This window comes from Lathyrus oleraceus, chromosome 6 (genome assembly GCF_024323335.1).
Source record: "Lathyrus oleraceus cultivar Zhongwan6 chromosome 6, CAAS_Psat_ZW6_1.0, whole genome shotgun sequence".
NCBI classification, from domain to species: Eukaryota; Viridiplantae; Streptophyta; class Magnoliopsida; order Fabales; family Fabaceae; genus Lathyrus; species Lathyrus oleraceus.
Genome location: NC_066584.1, coordinates 189,832,712 through 189,850,872, shown reverse-complemented (window position 1 = coordinate 189,850,872; position 18,161 = coordinate 189,832,712). Strand labels below are relative to the sequence as shown.

The window sequence follows — 18,161 nt, the reverse complement described above, 5'->3', positions numbered from 1 at the left end:
ATTGGGTTCCACATCAGTGATCCGAACCAGGAAGGAGGAGCTCAAGAAAGCTGAGTATAGGATTTGTGAGTTAGGGAGGCTGTTGGATAAATCTCTCATGGATAAAAAAGAAATTAAGCTTGACTTTGAGGCACAAATCCGTGACTTGAGGGAAGCTCTGAAGAAATGCGAGGAAAAGTTGTCTCGCGAGATCCTCCAAAAGGAAGAAGCTGAAAGAAACTGTCACCATCTCAGGTACCAGTTGGAAGAAGCTACTAGGAGGTTTGCAGTTTTGGAGAGCCAAGAAGGTGATGCAGCCTACTTACTCCTAAAAAATGATTGCGTGTACTGGAAAAGGTTGTACAGAGAAGCTAGAGCAACCTTAGATGAAGATCAAAAGGTCATCAAGGAACTCCAAGAGCTCTATGTTGAATGGAATGGCAAGTTCCGCAACTTGGCTAGGTTTGTGAACCTCAACATGTTGGAACTCCCAGAAAAACTCCAGGAAGCGGACTGGTGTATGTGTCCAGAAAACACGCCTCCTCAAGTTTTCAACTTCGTCAAGTTTATCAAGAAGATGATGAATGAGCTCACCACAGATCTGGCTACGATCTTAAGAGCTGAGACAGAACTCAAGTTTACTTGTACTTGAATTTGAATTGTTGGTGTTTAAATTTTTTGTATTCGAATCGTGTGTACTTGAAGTTAAATCTCTTTGTATTCGAATCTGATTTTAATTAATGGAAGGTGTCATTTTAGTTCTCAATTATTACGTGTTATTCTCTAACGTTGCTTGAATAAATAATAAAGATAACTAAGAGTTTTGCAAACAAGATGCATCCATACATGCATTCATACATTTTCAAAGAAAAAAAACAGAGTCTTATTCTGTCCTTTCTTCCTCCAGTTTCACGCTGAATTTTCAACACCAGTATAATACTCGTGCCAGAGCTCGTCAAAGAATGGCAGATCAAGAGCATGAATTGGAGCGAGTGAGCTCAGAGCTCGAAGACCTACGTGGAAACATGGGTCAGGTCATGGAAATATTACAGGTCATCAGGGCAAAGTTGGACGCCCAAACAACAGTTGTTTCAGAAATCGCCGGTCCAACGATTGAGCCCCAACCTGCAAGGACGGTACCAACAACCTGGCCAACCTATGGTTTACCTCCCGGTTTCACGCCTACAGTTGAAGGTGCACCTGGTTTTGCACCATCCGCTCAGCAAACGGCCCCTCTACCGACCATCAATGAAAATCATCCTGTGGTTCACACGTTCGCACCTCCTCTCGTTCGTGCACATGTACAACCCTACTTTGAGGATCAACAACATGCTCCAGACTTTTCAGATGAAGATGAGGAAAGGCAGGAAGACCTAAGAGGGATGAAGGAGAATTACCAGCTGCTTGAGAAGAGATTGAGGGCTATGGAAGGCGACCAAGTTTTTGGTGCTACCGCTAAGGAGATGTGCTTAGTGTCCGGTCTCGTGATTCCTGCGAAGTTCAAGACCCCAGATTTCGATAAGTATGAGGGCCACTCGTGTCCTAAGAGTCACCTTATTATGTACTATCGAAAAATGGCTGCACATGTAGAGGATGACAAGCTTATGATACATTGCTTCCAGGACAGCTTGAGGGGTGCTCCCTCCAAGTGGTATTTAAGCCTTGATCAAAGTAGGATCCGTTGTTTCCAAGACTTATCTGATGCCTTCATCCAACATTACAAGTATAACATGGATATGGCCCCAGATAGGAGGCAGCTGCTCAGCATGTCCCAGAAAGACAAGGAGTCTTTTAAGGAATACGCGCAAAGATGGAGGGAAGTGGCCTCGCAAGTCGAACCACCTCTGGCTGAGAAGGAATTAGCGGATTGGTTCATGGATACAGTTAAACCTGTGTTTTATGAAAGAATGGTAAGTAGTGTATCTGCAAGTTTCTCTGACCTGGTCGCTGTAGGCATAAAGGTCGAACTTGGATTAAAGAATGGAAAGATGACGACTACCTCTGAAACATCTGGTAGTAATGCCAAAAAGTTTCCTGGAGGATTTCAAAGAAAGAAGGAGGGGGATACGAATGCAGTGTCAACCAGTCAAAGAAGGAGTCAGTCATGGAAGAAACAACACCAATTTTCTCAACAACAACCGATTTATCCAGTACAATATGTTCAACAACCATATGTGGCAGCAGTCACACCAAATTTTAACCAACCACAAGCTCATGTTTATCCACCCGCTCAACAAGCGCCAATATACCAGCAGGCACCAGCACCACCTGCTTATCAACAGCCGAGGGCACAGGCTCCTCGTCCACAAAATCCTCAAAATCAAAATAGGGTACAGAGAAGTAGACTTCCGTTTGCTTCAATCCCTATGACATACACTGAATTGTACCCATCATTGCTACAGAAAGGGTTAGTGACTCCCAGATCTTTGGGTCCTCCACCAAATCCTTTGCCTCCGTGGTACAATCCAGATGCCCATTGTCCTTTCCATGGGGATGCCCCTGGACATGATTTAGAAGGATGTTATGCTTTAAAGCATATTGTGCGAGACCTGGTTGAGAAGAAGATTCTTTCATTTCGAGACGTCGGACCCAATGTCAAGAACAACCCTTTACCAGCACATGGTGATGTTAATGCCGTTGAAGATGCTTCTGATGTGTGTGTAATCAAAAACGTGGAAGATGTTAAAACTCCGTTGCTAGCGCTTCATGCAGGATTGGTGAGGGCTAGATTGATTGACGCATGTCACGATAGCTGTGAGGAATGTGCCATTCATCCAAGAGGATGCAAAGTGGTGCAAAATGATATTCAGAACTTGATGGATCAGGGCGTTTTGCAAATTTGTGGTCCAACAACGAATGAGGAAGTTTCGGTCATTGAACCCGTTTTTAATATACCAGAACCGTTTGAGGTAACTTATCACAGAAGAGATGTTGTTCATCCATCACCCGTGGTAGTTTGCATGCCTACCCCATTTCCTTTTGAAAGTACCAAGGCAGTACCCTGGAAGTACGACATAACAGTGTTAGATGGAGTGGTGGATGGAAAGCCCAAAATTGCTGAAAGTAAGGAAGTTTTGGAGAATGTTGACACCGACATCACTAACATCGCAGGGACAAGCAGGATGACCCGCAGTGGTCGGATTTATACTCCCAATTTTGATGTGAACCCTCAAGAGCCAACAAGGGGAGCTACAAATGTAAATCCTACCCCAGAACGTGGAGGGGCACAGCCGGCTGCGCAAACAGATGAAGCAAGTGAGTTCCTAAGGATAATAAAGAAATCTGATTACAAGATAGTTGATCAATTACATCAAACACCATCAAAAATATCTATCTTGTCTTTGCTTCTGAATTCCGAAGCTCATAGGGAGGCTCTGCTGAAAGTGCTTGCTCAGGCTCATGTTACCCAAGATATAACGGTCGGCCAATTCGATGGAGTGGTCGCCAATATCACAGCCTGCAACACTCTAAGCTTCAGCAATGAAGAGCTGCCCAAAGAGGGGAAGAATCACAACCGCGCTCTGCACGTATCCATAAAGTGCCAAGAAGATGCTCTAGCCAGAGTTTTAGTTGACACTGGATCATCCCTCAATGTTCTACCAAAGAGGGCACTTTCTAAATTATCTTATCAAGGTTCAGAGTTGAAGCCTAGTGCGCTTGTGGTGAAAGCATTTGATGGTTCACGAAGGACGGTAGTTGGGGAGGTAGAGTTACCGATACAGATTGGACCGCATGTATTCCCCATCAATTTCCAAGTCATGGACATAAATCCAGCTTATAGCTGCCTTTTGGGACGCCCATGGATACATGCCGCTGGGGCAGTAACTTCTACTCTACATCAAAAAATGAAGTTCGTTGTCGATAACAAGCTCGTTATTGTCTCAGGTGAAGAGGATTTTATCATCAGTCAACTCTCCTCTTTCCGTTATATTGAGGCTGATGAGGATGCCTTAGAAACCTCTTTTCAAGCCCTTGAAATATCCAATGCCACACTTGAAGAAGTTAAGGATCCTGTTGAGAAAACCAGTTTGCCATTCGCCTCTTTGAAGAGCGCAAAATCAGCAGTTGAAAGTAGAGGCCCTGCAGGTTGGGGGCAAGTTATCAACGTCAATGAGAAAAATGACCGTTTTGGTTTGGGGTACAAGCCTTCTGCTAATGGAGGAGCCCTGGTCCCTGCAAAGGACCGTGTGCGGAGCATTCAAGAAGTTTTCCTGAGCAAAGGATTTATCCATGGAGAACAAGTTGGTGCAGTGGAAGATGACACTGAAGGTGGAGAAACATCAAATCTGATATACCGATGTGAAGCAGCCATGACAAATTGGGAAGCGGTTGAGATTCCAGAAGTTTTTCCTGTGTCAAAGTAATTGTTGTTTTCCTTTGTGTGTTTTTTTGAAAATCCTTAGCTCTGCCCAAGGCTAATGGATCATTTGTAGGGCCCCTTTTGAATTTCAAAAAATCATTATGACAAATAAAGAGCATTTTGTTCAAATTCTTGTCGTTCATTTATCTGTTGTTTTTCTTAAAATGGCAATCCTTTCAAAAACTACAAAAATATTTTTTTTACTTCTTTTGCATTTTATTTCCATTTTTCTAAAAAAAACCATCATTAAAAAACATGCAGAATAATCAATAAACCAGTTGAATTCGATGACCCCGCTACTTCCTATAATTTTGAACTCCCCATCTACCAAGCGAAAGAGGAGAGCGAGGAAGATTGTGATTTCCCAGAAGAACTGGAAAGGATGCTTGAGCACGAGTCAAAGGCCCTTCAGCCACATCAAGAACCAGTGGAAACGATCAACCTTGGCACTGAAGAAGATAAGAAAGAGGTCAAAGTCGGGACTACACTTAAGGCAAGCATCAAGGAAAGATTGATCAAGTTGCTACATGAATATGTAGATGTATTTGCTTGGTCATATCAGGATATGCCAGGTTTAGATACTGACATTGTCGTCCACAAGTTACCACTACAGCCAGATTGTCCGCCAGTGAAGCAGAAGCTCCGAAGAGCAAGACCCGACATGGCTCTGAAGATTTGTGACGAGGTGAAACGTCAATTTGATGCCGGTTTTCTAGCAGTTGCAAAGTACCCTCAATGGGTAGCCAACATAGTACCTGTACCCAAAAAGAATGGCAAGGTCAGGATGTGTGTTGATTATAGGGATCTAAACAAAGCTAGTCCAAAGGACGATTTCCCCCTGCCACATATTGACACTCTGGTAGACAACACTGCTAAGTTCGCAGTCTTCTCCTTTATGGACGGATTCTCGGGTTATAATCAAATCAAGATGGATCCAGAAGACATGGAAAAGACCACATTCATCACCCCTTGGGGAACATTTTGCTACAAGGTAATGCCATTCGGTCTCAAAAATGCTGGGGCAACTTACCAAAGAGCAATGGTCACTCTTTTCCATGACATGATGCATAAGGAAATTGAGGTTTATGTGGATGATATGATTGCAAAATCTCAAAGTGAAGAGGATCACATAGACCACTTGCAAAGGCTATTTGAGCGTCTTCGGAAATTTCGGCTACGACTGAATCCTACTAAATGCACCTTTGGTGTCCGGTCTGGAAAGTTGCTCGGTTTCATTGTTAGTCAAAGAGGAATTGAGGTGGATCCAGACAAGGTTAGGGCAATACAAGAGATGCCTGCTCCGCGTACAGAGAAAGAAGTTAGAGGATTCCTGGGACGTTTGAATTATATCTCAAGGTTTATCTCACATATGACGGCCACATGTGAGCCTATCTTCAAATTGCTTCGAAAAGATCAAGCAGTTGAATGGAATTCTGACTGCCAAATGGCTTTTGAGAGAATCGGACAGTACCTGCAAGAGCCCCCTATTCTAATTCCACCTGTTCAGGGGAGACCACTCTTTATGTACTTAACTGTGCTTGAAAAGTCAATGGGATGTGTGTTGGGACAACATGACGAAACCGGTTGAAAGGAACATGCTATCTATTATCTGAGTAAGAGGTTTACCGATTGTGAATCCCGATATTCACTCTTAGAGAAAACTTGTTGCGCTTTAGCATGGGCCGCTCGTCGTCTAAGACAATACATGATTTGCCACACTACTTTTTTGATTTCAAAAATGGATCCAATAAAGTATATTTTTGAAAAGCCTGCTTTAACTGGAAGACTCGCCCGTTGGCAGATGTTACTATCTGAGTATGACATCCAATATGTATCTCAGAAAGCCATTAAAGGAAGTGTGTTGTCTGATTACCTGGCAAACCAACCCGTTGAAGATTACCAGTCGTTGAAATTTGACTTCCCTGATGAAGACATTATGGTAGTAAAGGATTGTGAAATCCCAGGACCTGATGAAGGGCCTGAACCCGGATCTCGGTGGAAGCTCATGTTTGATGGTTCCTCCAATTACATGGGGCATGGCGTAGGAGCTGTTCTATTAAATCCGAATGGTGGATACACTCCTTTCACAGCAAGGTTGTGTTTTGACTGCACGAACAATATAGCAGAATACGAGGCGTGCATCCTAGGCCTTGAAGCAGCAATTGATCTCCGAATCAAAATCCTCGAAGTATGTGGAGACTCAGCCTTGGTGATATACCAAGTCAAGGGCGAATGGGAAACCCGTGATACCAAGCTGATCCCGTATCGTGCCTATGTCATGGAATTAATAAAGTACTTTGACGAAATCACTTTCCGTCATATTCCGAGAACTGAGAATCAAATCGCCGATGCTTTGGCTATGTTGGCTTCAATGTACCAAGTCAGATTCCATAATGAAGCACCTCTCATTCAGATCGAGCGGAAAATTGAGCCTGCCTACTGCCAGTCAGTTGAAGAAGAAGCCGATGGTAAACCCTGGTTTCACGACATCAAATGCTTTTTGCAAAATCAAGAATATCCAACAGATGCCACAACCCTTGACAAGAAAACATTGAGGAGGTTAGCATCCAAATTCTTCTTGAGCAATGGTGTGTTGTACAAGAGAAATCACGACATGATTCTGCTCAGATGCGTGGATGGACGTGAAGCGGATCTGTTGATCAAGGAGATTCATGAAGGATCCTTTGGAACTCATGCCAATGGGCATGCCATGGCCAAAAAGATTTTAAGGGTTGGTTATTACTGGTTGACCATGGAATCCGACTGTTTCAATTATGCTAGAAAATGTCATAAATGCCAAATCTATGCCGACAAGGTACATGTGCCTCCGACTCTACTAAATGTTTTGACGTCACCTTGGCCTTTCTCGATGTGGGGCATCGACATGATTGGCGCCATCGAGCCTAAAGCTTCCAATGGTCACCGCTTCATCCTGGTTGACATTGATTACTTTACCAAATGGGTAGAAGCCGCCTCTTACGCTAATGTGACAAAACAAGTGGTTGCACGGTTTCTCAAGAAAGAGATCATTTGCCGTTATGGAATTCCAAGCCGGATCATCACAGATAATGGGACGAATCTAAACAATAAGACCATGAAAGAATTATGCGAGAGCTTCAAGATTGAGCACCATAATTCTTCACCATATCGTCCAAAGATGAATGGCGCTGTTGAAGCCGCTAATAAAAACATCAAGAAGATCCTGCAGAAAATGGTAAAAACCTATAAGGATTGGCACGAAATGCTACCCTTTGCACTGCATGGATATGGGACTTCCGTCCGCACTTCAACAGGGGCAACCCCGTTCTCTTTGGTATATGGGATGGAAGTAGTTCTCCCAATTGAAGTAGAGATACCTTCAATGAGAATCTTGATGGAAACCAAGCTAGAAGAGGCTGAGTGGATTCAAAATAGATTTGATCAGTTGAACCTCATAGATGAGAAGCGATTGACTTCTTTGTGCCATGGACAATTATACCAGAAACGGCTTAAAAGGGCTTTTGACAAGAAAGTACGTGTTCGGGAATTCAGAGAAGGAGACCTCGTGCTTAAGAAGATCTTGCCAATACACAAGGATTCACGTGGGAAGTGGACTCCCAATTATGAAGGCCCATATGTTGTGAAGAAAGCTTTCTCCGGAGGTGCCTTGATTCTCACAACTATGGATGATGAAGAGCTCTTACACCCCGTGAACTCTGATGCAGTTAAAAAATACTATGCCTAATAAAAACCCGCTAAATCGAAAACCTGAAAGGGCGATTTAGGCAAAAAAAGGGTATCCCGGTGGACTGAAAACCCGAAAGGGCGGTCTAGGCAAAAGTTAGGGATGAATAAAAATGGTAGCTCGCTAAGTTGAAAACCTGAAAAGGCGACTTAGGCAAAAAAGAGCGCCCCGCTGGATTGAAAACCCGAAAGGGCGATCCAGGCAAAAGTTAGGGGCATAAAGGCATAAACTGCATCAGTTGTTACTGATTAATACCGAAGAATTTGAGGTAGAAGATTAATCCAGCCACTCCCCTTAGGAGCAAGGTTTTTGGGGGATCATATCTATTAAGGATGTTAGTGGTCACTGAATTCAATGTAAACCTTTCCTTATTGCCATTTTCAAAAAAAATTGTAACACTCTATGGAGCTACGCCATTTGTGTGCTACCATTCTTGAATAAAATACAAGTTTTCCCAATCATTGTTAATTTGTGTTCATCTATGCTTTTCTTTGTTATGCAAAATGTCATTTATTTGTTAATAATGAAATTTTGAAACTTGGAAAAAGAATTTGAAACTTAGAACGAATTTGCTTTGATACATGTGAAAATCGAAGGAAAATCATTTGTTTCCCCAAAAGCCTCAAGGTTGCATAAATGTTCCTAGAGCACCAACAAAAGTCCCCATGGAATATAACTCATTAATCCTTTATAAGGATGGACCTTTGGTTGTTTATAACTGTCAATCATGATAGTTTCTCCTCTGGATGCGCCTATTAATTGTACGAGTATGAGTTATTGGTGTTGAGGAATCAGAATCTCAGTCCCTACAAACTCCCAGTCTGCCCAGTGTCAGCATTCTCATAATCATGATCATTCATATATCATGCATAAAAGGAAATTCAAATCATGCATAGCCGAAATGTAATTCGCGCTCATTTTGCATTGACTCAGGTCTTGTTGTCGATCCTATGATCCTTTGACCTTTGATTCCAGTTTGTCTTTGGTATCCTTAAACCAACATCCGGTTTTCGCAGCCATTTTCAAGTCCAATTGTTGTTGGCAAAATCCGTTAAAAGCTGGTTGTGGTCCATTGCTTATGGTCAGAGTCCAATTGTTGTTATTCCAGTATCAGGTCATACATGAACCTGTTCAGAAGTTTTTCCTGTTATTCAATACTATTCAGGTCATGTATGAACCTGTTGTTGAACCCTCATTCCGGTATCAGGTCATACTTGAACCTGTACTGAAGATTTTTTCTCTGTTTGTTCAAGACTATTCAGGTCATATCTGAACCTGCTGTTTGAGCTTTTATTCCGGTGTCAGGTCATACTTGAACCTGCTCTGAAGAGTTTTTCCAACTTTTGTTCAATACTATTCAGGTCATATCTGAACCTGCTGTTGAGCTTTTATTCCGGTGTCAGGTCATGCTTGAACCTGCTCTGAAGGGTTTTTCCAACTTTTGTTCAATACTATTCAGGTCATATCTGAACCTGCTGTTGAGCTTTTATTCCGGTGTCAGGTCATACTTGAACCTGCTCTGAAGGGTTTTTTCCAACTTTTGTTCAATACTATTCAGGTCATGTATGAACCTGTTGTTGAGCTTTATTCCGGTGTCAGGTCATACTTGAACCTGCTCTGAAGATTTTTTCTCTGTATGTTCAATATTATTCAGGTCATATATGAACCTGTTGTTGAGCTTTATTCCGGTGTCAGGTCATACTTGAACCTGTTCTGAAGATTCTTTGTTCAATACTATTCAGGTCATGTATGAACCTGTTGTTGAGCTTTATTCCGGTGTCAGGTCATATATGAACCTGTTCTGAAGAGTTTTTCCCCATGATTATTCCCCAGCATTTGTCAGGTCATATATGAACCTGTTTGTTGTGTCTGAACCTGTTATGCATTTTCTTTCTTATTCGGGTCTAGTAAGTCATATGTGAACTTACTACCGAAATCTCTTGTACTCTGAATGTTATTTATCAACTTTCACTTTGAGTACTCCCCAGTGTGTGTCTGATTCTCCAGCAGGACTGTTTCCCCAGCAAGTTGTTTTTTTACCCCATTTGCCTGTCTCCCTGTGGATCATCAGTATTCCCCACATGTTGGTATGTCTAGTAGCATCTCCTGTCAAGGGTCCCCCATATCCTTAGCAGATAAAAAAAAATCATGCATCCATGCGTATCATATCATATCATATCATATCACATCATGTCATAGGGATTCAGGATCAAAACCCGGGTCTTCTTAGTATAAAACCATCTCCCACTATGATCATATGAAGAGTGTCCTGCTTCATATTCTCTAGTTGAAGATACTTAAATAGGGGCAACTGTCATACCCCGATTTTGATCCTGAAATTTTTCCATTTTTCTTTTATTTTGCACTTGGCCTAAAAATTCATTTGCATACATTCATTCCCAAATCCATATTTTTGTTACACATTGGTCATTGTCTATGCCTTTTTGATCATGGTGCTTTTGATTATAAAATGGATTTTAATATCTTATTTTTTTATTTTATTTTTATTTTTCAATTTGATTTTAATTTCGAATTAAGTTTAATTCCAATTGTCAATTTAATCTTAATTGTTTATTTTACTAATGATTCAAACTCTAATCGATTTTAATTTCCAAATGAATGTTAGAGTTGGTATCCAAGTAATTTTAAATGAATTATAGATTAATTTGTTTTTAATTTGGTTTTTGCTAATTTGTTATTATTAATTAAATTGATATTCAAACTAATATTGGATTATTCCTAAAAAATCCACATCCATTTTTATAATCAAATATCCAATAACCCAACTCTATTTTTAAATCCATTTTTGTTTCAAACTATACCCAAAATCCACATCCATTTTCATTATCCATTTGGAAACAAAATCCATTTCATATCCATTTCACATCCAAATCCATTCAATCATAAAAATTAACCAATTAACCCAAAATTCATTAACCCAAAACAATTATTCAAAAAAAAACAAATCCCAATTCCAAAAGAGTTCCATAACAACAACCTGCATCCCTATTAATTTTCACAATTACAATTCGTACTCATACTCATTACAAACATGGATTTACAAAGTTTCAATAAGGAAATCCCTAAAAAAGAGAAATGCAGAAGAGAGACCAAAGCAAAGTCGGTGGGGCCACCGGCGGTGGATCATCAACACAGCAGAATGGCACAACAAAACCTCGCTTTTCAGAGTTGCGGTTTGATGAAGAGGGTCTATTTAACTTAGATGATGAAGGGCGAGCAGAAAAACAACAATGTGCTGTTGCTGCTTCAAATATCATTAGGAACTTCTCTTTCATGCCAGATAATGAAGTTATAATGGCCCAAAATCGTCATTGTATGGAAACAGTTTTCCAATGCATTGAAGATCATACAATAGAGAGAAACGTGCAGTTCAGGCCATCATGGGGATATTGAATTCTCCTGTCAAAGCCTGGCATTGCGCTGCAGCCTCAAGGAAGCTACGGATTTTCAAGGTTTTTTGAATCCAATGGAGTCTTACATGAATCCGCGACAACAACCGCTACAGCATCAACACTGCTGATTGCCGATAACCTGCAATATCACAGCAGTCCCGGTTTCATTTACAAAAGCCACAACAGCAAATTGGAAAGAACATGACAGCATCGAAAAAACTCACCGTAACTGCCGATAATTGTTTGGTTCCCCACAGCAGAAGCTATAATGGAGTGTTAATTGTTATGCTTCGGTTGACGACAAGGATGCATTGTTAGACAAACACATAGCCGATAATGCTTTCAGTGATCTAAAGCAACAAGGTCTGTGAAGTTCCTACAATGGTCTTCGTTGTTATCATCACGGAAGGGTGCTGCATTTATTATTGTTTCAATCATTGTCGTATATCTCTGGAAAACCAACAAGGTGGCGACTGTTAAACCGTAGGCTACCGGATTAAGTGGACAGCTTCAGAAGGCATTTGTGACAGGGGTGCCGAAGCTAAAGAGATCAGAGCTTGAAGCAGCGTGCGAAGATTTTGGTAATGTAATCGGTACTTCACCCGTTGGAAGCATTTACACAGTGTACAAAAGGACTCTATCTAGCGGTGTCGAAATAGCCGTGGTTTCTGTTACAGTGTGTAACACCTCAAAATTTGCCCTCCTCTCTTGGGACTAACATTAACATATTTTGCATATAATTTTAGGGCATTAGGCATCTCATATTGCATAGCATGTGGTTACATAGTGCAAGCCATCTTCCCAAGTCTTGATCAGGAGATGAGGAAGTTCAAAGGTGCAAGACTAGGGTTTGTTGACTGATCATGGCCATCTGAGGATTGGGCTGTGAATTAGGGTTTCATGATTCTCAAGGGATATTGGTCTTCATATTGTTTGAATTGATACATCATCATCATCATGGTTGGATGTCATCAGGAGATTGAAGAATGTTCCTTGAGATTAGGGTTTTGACCACTGGTCAACCCTAATCAGTTGCATTGGGCCAATCAGGGCTGGATCAGGAGATGAGGTTTGTGATGGATATGAGGTTCATTTTGTGATTATGTTGTGCTTATTGAGGCTGGGGTTTCACCCTTGAGCCATTTCAGTTGAAGATTGGGGTTCAAATTGATCTATGCATTGCCAGATTCATCTGTCCGATGAAAAGTCAACTGTGGTCAACTGTACATGATCTGATGGATTTGGAGGTGAAAACAAGTTAGACACACTTCATTCATGTTGGAACAAGTGTTATATGTCATCTCAAAGCTTAAGAATGAAGAAAATCAAGTCAGGACAAAAACTGCCAAAAATAGCAGGTGACTTGTAACTGAAGTTTCCAAAAATGGAAAGTTTTTTGACCTCAAAAACAGATGTCCAAGGAAGCTTCAAATGAAAAATTGTTCAACATGACAGATGTAGATCTTGTTCTCACCTTTCCAAAAAGTCCAAGAACTTGAAAATCCAATGTGTGGTTTGCAAGATATGGCTCAGTGAATTTCAGAAAAGACCCGTAATCAGGAGGCCATAACTACCACATACTTTGTCCAAATTGCAAGTTCTTTATATGCACAAACTCCATTTAACATGTACTTTGAGGGTGCATCATTGGATTTTCCCAAAAGTGGCCAAGGCAAAAAGTCACTTTTCAACTGGACAGCTGAATTGGACCAGGGGCAAAATCGTCCAAATGTCAAAATAATTGGAATTTTTGAATGGGACTTTTTCCAACACCTCAGGAATGGCATTTAGAGTGTGTTTGAATATTCATTTCATGCATAGGCCTTTTAAATTGAGATTTGGCTTGAAGAATGAAAGTGCATAAATTGGACATTTTGCATACACATAGTGAATTTGAGAATGGAGCAACCAATGGACATGAAACAAGTTTCTACAGTTCACATATGATATTTAGAAGGTGTATGTGCTGTCAAAACAGGTGGCACTAGCTGTCATGGTGAAATTCCAATTTTACCCCTCCTTTGAAAATTGCCATTTACACTAACAATGCTTTTGGTTAATTAAGTGGATTAGTGGAAGATTAAGGTATCATATATAATCTAAATCTCCTTCTAATCATAACAGAAAATCACTTTTACCAAGATTGGATCTCAAACTTTCCAAATTCTCAAGTTTTCTCTCAAAATCTCAAGAACACCATAAACACAAAACTTCATAAAACTTCATCAAATCTTAACCGATTCTCGAATTTCTTCTTGATTTGAACTCCTCTCATCATCATCTCAAACTGTTTTTGGTCATTGGAGCACAAGGAGTGGTAATTCATAGCTGTCCAAAAGTGCATCATTCATGGTGAATCTTGAATTCGAGCATTAGAAGCCATTACATTCGAATCCAACTCTTCTACTCACCTTCTACTAGTGTATACTTCACCTGTTTGGAGCTTATTTGCAGAAAGAACGGCACGAAATACACTGCCATTTCAGGTTTGGAGTTTTTTCGAATTTCAAGATTCAATGAATTGTTGTATGCTTTGTGTAGAGCATTGATCGTAGAGTACTGTGATGCTTTCGGTTTTGCGAATGATGTACCGTAGGCTGCGCAATCTCGATTTGAAGTTATGATCCAAAACCCTAACCTCATCGATTCGTATGATTTAGGAATGGTTAGACAAAATTAGGTTCGTATTTGGATTCTAGGTTAGAAGACCTTTCCAACCATATGCGGATTGTTAATTTTCGTTAAGATTTGGTGTTCTTCATGTTCGCACTTTTTCTGGAAACGCGTGAGGAAGAGAGAGATTTTCTGATTTTTTTTGAGTGTTTGATCCAATTTTTGGTTTGAAAATTTGAATATGAAGTTTCCCTCCCGCGCCAAATATATTTACAGTTCTGCCATTATGTAATTCCATTAAATTCATAATAATTATTAAAAATGTTTAATGACTTTAAAAAATTCATAAAAAATAGTAAAAAATTCCTAAAAATATGGAGGTTTTTTCCTTGACTTTGTTGACTTGTGTAGGATTTTTTTGACCTATTGGTCAAAGTTGTGCTTGGCAAATATCTTGTTTGACTTAGACTTGTTTCACATGTGTCCATTTTTGATACATTTTGGCAATTTGATCATGAAATACTCATATCATAAAATAAATGGCTGAAAATTTTTGTGGTGGTTCTTGACTCATTGAGGATTATTTATATGTAAATTTCATGAATTTTTGATACCTGGTTAGAGAGCAGCAAATTCTGGAACTTAGGTGTGACAATTGGTGTCACACCTCTTGATGTCAACTTGTTGAATTTAATTGGATGACCTATGCATGTTGGAATTGGCTGAAATTTTGCATGATGACTTGTTGATATGTTAGGATGTTGTATGAATTTTTGTAGAATTTTTCATTGCATTTTCAATTTAATCATGATTTTTCATTTCTGGTGATTGAAATTGCAAGCTCATGTGATACATGTTGGTAGATTGATTGGGAAATCCTCATATTGTATTGTATGGCCATGAAATTTGATATGCATGAACTAGACACGTTGTGTGACCTCCCTGTTTTGGTCTCATCCATTTCTTTTCTGTTTTCATTGAGTTATGAATTTTTGAAGTGGATGTATGCATTGATGTTGTGAATTGAAGCATGTAACTGTGTCTATTTTTGTTGATTTTCATTAACATGGTTCCATTTGCCCAATTAAGCTCAAATTTGACATGGTAGACCTTGATTGACCCCTGTTTAGGTGTAATTAATTTGAGAATTTTTGGATGTGTTTTGGTATGGATTTGAATGCAATAATTCTGTTTGTATGCTTGGTGCTTCATTTGAACCAATGTGCCTTGTTTTGTGCATGAATTGAACATAATGGATGATATAAACATGAGACCAATGATGTTTGCTTGTGTTTGATGATAATTTGATGTTGGATGATGAATACCTTGCTGTTTTGAGTTTTTTCTTGCTTTTGGACCCTAGGCTTGGCCTAGTGGTCTAGTTACTAATATTTGCTTGGTTTTTCAGGATCAAAAGCATAATGTACATGGAGAATGATACAAGTTGATTTTAATTGATGTTGTGGATGTTTGTACACTAACATAACATTGTTTTGTAGGTGTTGGAGTTTGGGCTTAAGCCTTGAGCTTGCTTTGTGTTGTATTGTTTAAACTGTTTGATTGTTTGCTGTACAATTTGTCTGATTGAATACTGACTGTGTTGGATTATTTCCAGGTACTTTAGTTGCTCAGTTCCTTGTGAACTTTTGCTTTGCGTTGCTTAAGCAACTTGCATTGAGGTAAGTCCTCTTGACTTCATGTAGTCTGGAGACCCGGCTGTTACCGGGCCGGGCAAATTGTCTGAAGTCCTCCTTAAGAGGCAATGCTTGTGTATGTTTATTTTTAAGCCAAGCAGGAAAAGCCCTTCAAGTAAGGCAATTGGTGGAAGGTAGGGACAAGCAACCTGTCCCCCACTATTCAGTTGAGTCTTCTCCTTGCTCCCATTACATGGTTGTAGCATTGAGATCAAAAGCCCAAGATCCCGTGCAGTGCACATTGAGTCAGAGTTATCGAGTATAGAAGGGTTCCCCTATTCTGGACCCATGCTCATTTGTCAGCTCTCCCTGGTTAGGGATAAGAGCTGTGAGGTCTGATCCTCACTTCATCCCATCATCTGCTTCACCTTAGCCTCGTAATGGCAAGGTTAAGAGCAAACACAGTCTGTACAGACGATTGCTTAGGCAGTCAAACCTGATTGATTGAGCCCCTTGTTTGGCTATAGTGCGTGTTATGTGGATATCTGATTGACATGCTTGGTTGAGATACCTGTTCTCATTTGATGATATATGATTGTATGCTTGTGTGCTAGCTTCTTTCCTGGTTAGGTTAGTTTGCTTATGCAAGTAGGATAGAAAACCGAACTTAGGGTTAACGATGCATGACAACATTAGGCTCGAGTCTCAGCTCCCTAGTTGTGTATTTTTCCCCGGTTTCTGGTTAGCAATTTAGTCCCTTTCAGGGGAACTACATCGCCCTGATCCTCGTGCCAGACGAGGTATGTAGGCAGGTGGTCGTGCGAGACCACTCCGGGCAACCTTTTTCTTTTTTGCGTGTGTTTACTTGTTATCCGATTATATGTTTGGGTTCGGATGCCGACGTAAGCCCAGTAATTGGCTGTCGGGCTCCACGTTTGCCCTTTTGAGTGTGTTTTGGTTCGGATGCCGACGTAATTCCATCCAGTGGTTGTCGGGCTCCATGTTTGCCACCCTTGCTTGTTTGTATGTTTTGTATTGTTTGGCGTGCGTAAGCCGAACTACAGTGGCTCTGATTCTTGTAGCAGACAAGATATGTAGGCATAAGGTGCGATACCTTATCGAGCTCCCTTCTCTTAACCCCACCTGCGTTCCCCGTGTGTGTGTGTGATGTTTAGCAACCTTTTCTTTATTCTAGGACGTGGATCCCGTCGAGTACGACGGACGTGAGGGGTGCTAATACCTTCCCCTTGCGTAACCGACTCCCGAACCTTTTCTCTCTGGTCGCGAGACCACGTCTTTCCAGGTTTCTCTGAGCGTTTCCTTTCCCTATCTTGGGATAAATAACGTTTAGTGGCGGCTCTGTGTGTTTTTATTTTTAGGCTCGCCGGTTGATTTTTCGCGGGATGCGACACAGTGACATCGTTGAAAGATTGGTCAAAGACTTGCGAAGTCCAATTTCGTAAGAAGATAGATACATTACCAAAGATGAACCACGAGAATTCCGTAAATCTTCTTGGATTTTGCGAAGAAGACGAGCCATTCACCAGAATGGTGGTTTTCGAATACGCGCCAAATGGAACACTCTTCGAGCATTTACACGTAAAAGAAGCCGAACACTTGGATTGGGGAACAAGACTTAGAGTTGCAATTGGCACGGTTTACTGCCTTCAACATATGCACCAGCTAAACCCTCCGCTCGCCCATAGCAGCCTAAACACTTCATCTGTTCAACTCACTGACGACTACGCCGCCAAAATCTCGGACTTAAGTTTCTTGAAAGAAATAGCTTCACTCCTTCTCCTGGATTTCAAGTCAATTAAGCCAATTGGAATCACTCAAATTACCGTAAGTGAATGTAGGCATTGTCATTACAGCAAACATAACCATAACCTGCAAGGAACACACCAAACCATAACAGTCAATTTAGAACCTTCTGGTTACAACTTGACGGCATTGATATTTTCAATAAAAGGAAAGCTTGAAGATTGTTTCCTTCATCTCACAGTTATGATGTTTCCCATGTGATCCGCACCAGCTATCAGTTGATCGATACATCTGAAGTTGATTTTGAAGACAAAATCCAAATTATGCTGCTGACAAGATGGAGACCAAGAAAATATTAGCCCATTCTGTGGAGGCAGAGATAAACAAATTTCAGAAAGAACAAAGGGAAGAAAAGAAAAATAACTGAATGCAACAACATATGCACAAGCTACCCAAAACCGAGTACAAAACCGAAACCGATGTTCAAATTTTCACTGCAGTAAAAAGAACAAATTAATTAGTAAAAGATGCAGAAATCCAGAAAATCCCCAATTTGGAATTAAGACAAAATTCAAGGAGAAAGTTCATGCTCAGATTACCGTTCCGATTCTAGCATCAAAAAAGGCCACTCCAATTTCTGAGCACAAAAGGAGCTTCGCAGAGTAACTTTCTGT

The 18,161-nt window shown here is 40.6% G+C and overlaps 1 protein-coding gene across 1 annotated transcript; it reads left to right on the top strand.

Annotated features, from left to right (window-relative positions):
- Nucleotides 1-941: 941 nt before the first annotated feature.
- LOC127094691 (inactive receptor-like serine/threonine-protein kinase At2g40270) lies at nt 942-17,748 on the top strand. Its single transcript, XM_051033492.1, has 3 exons — nt 942-1,280; nt 11,964-12,156; nt 17,138-17,748. The coding sequence occupies exons 1-3, from the start codon at nt 942-944 to the stop codon at nt 17,746-17,748; spliced, it is 1,143 nt and encodes a 380-aa protein (XP_050889449.1).
- The last annotated feature ends 413 nt before the right edge of the window (nt 17,749-18,161 follow it).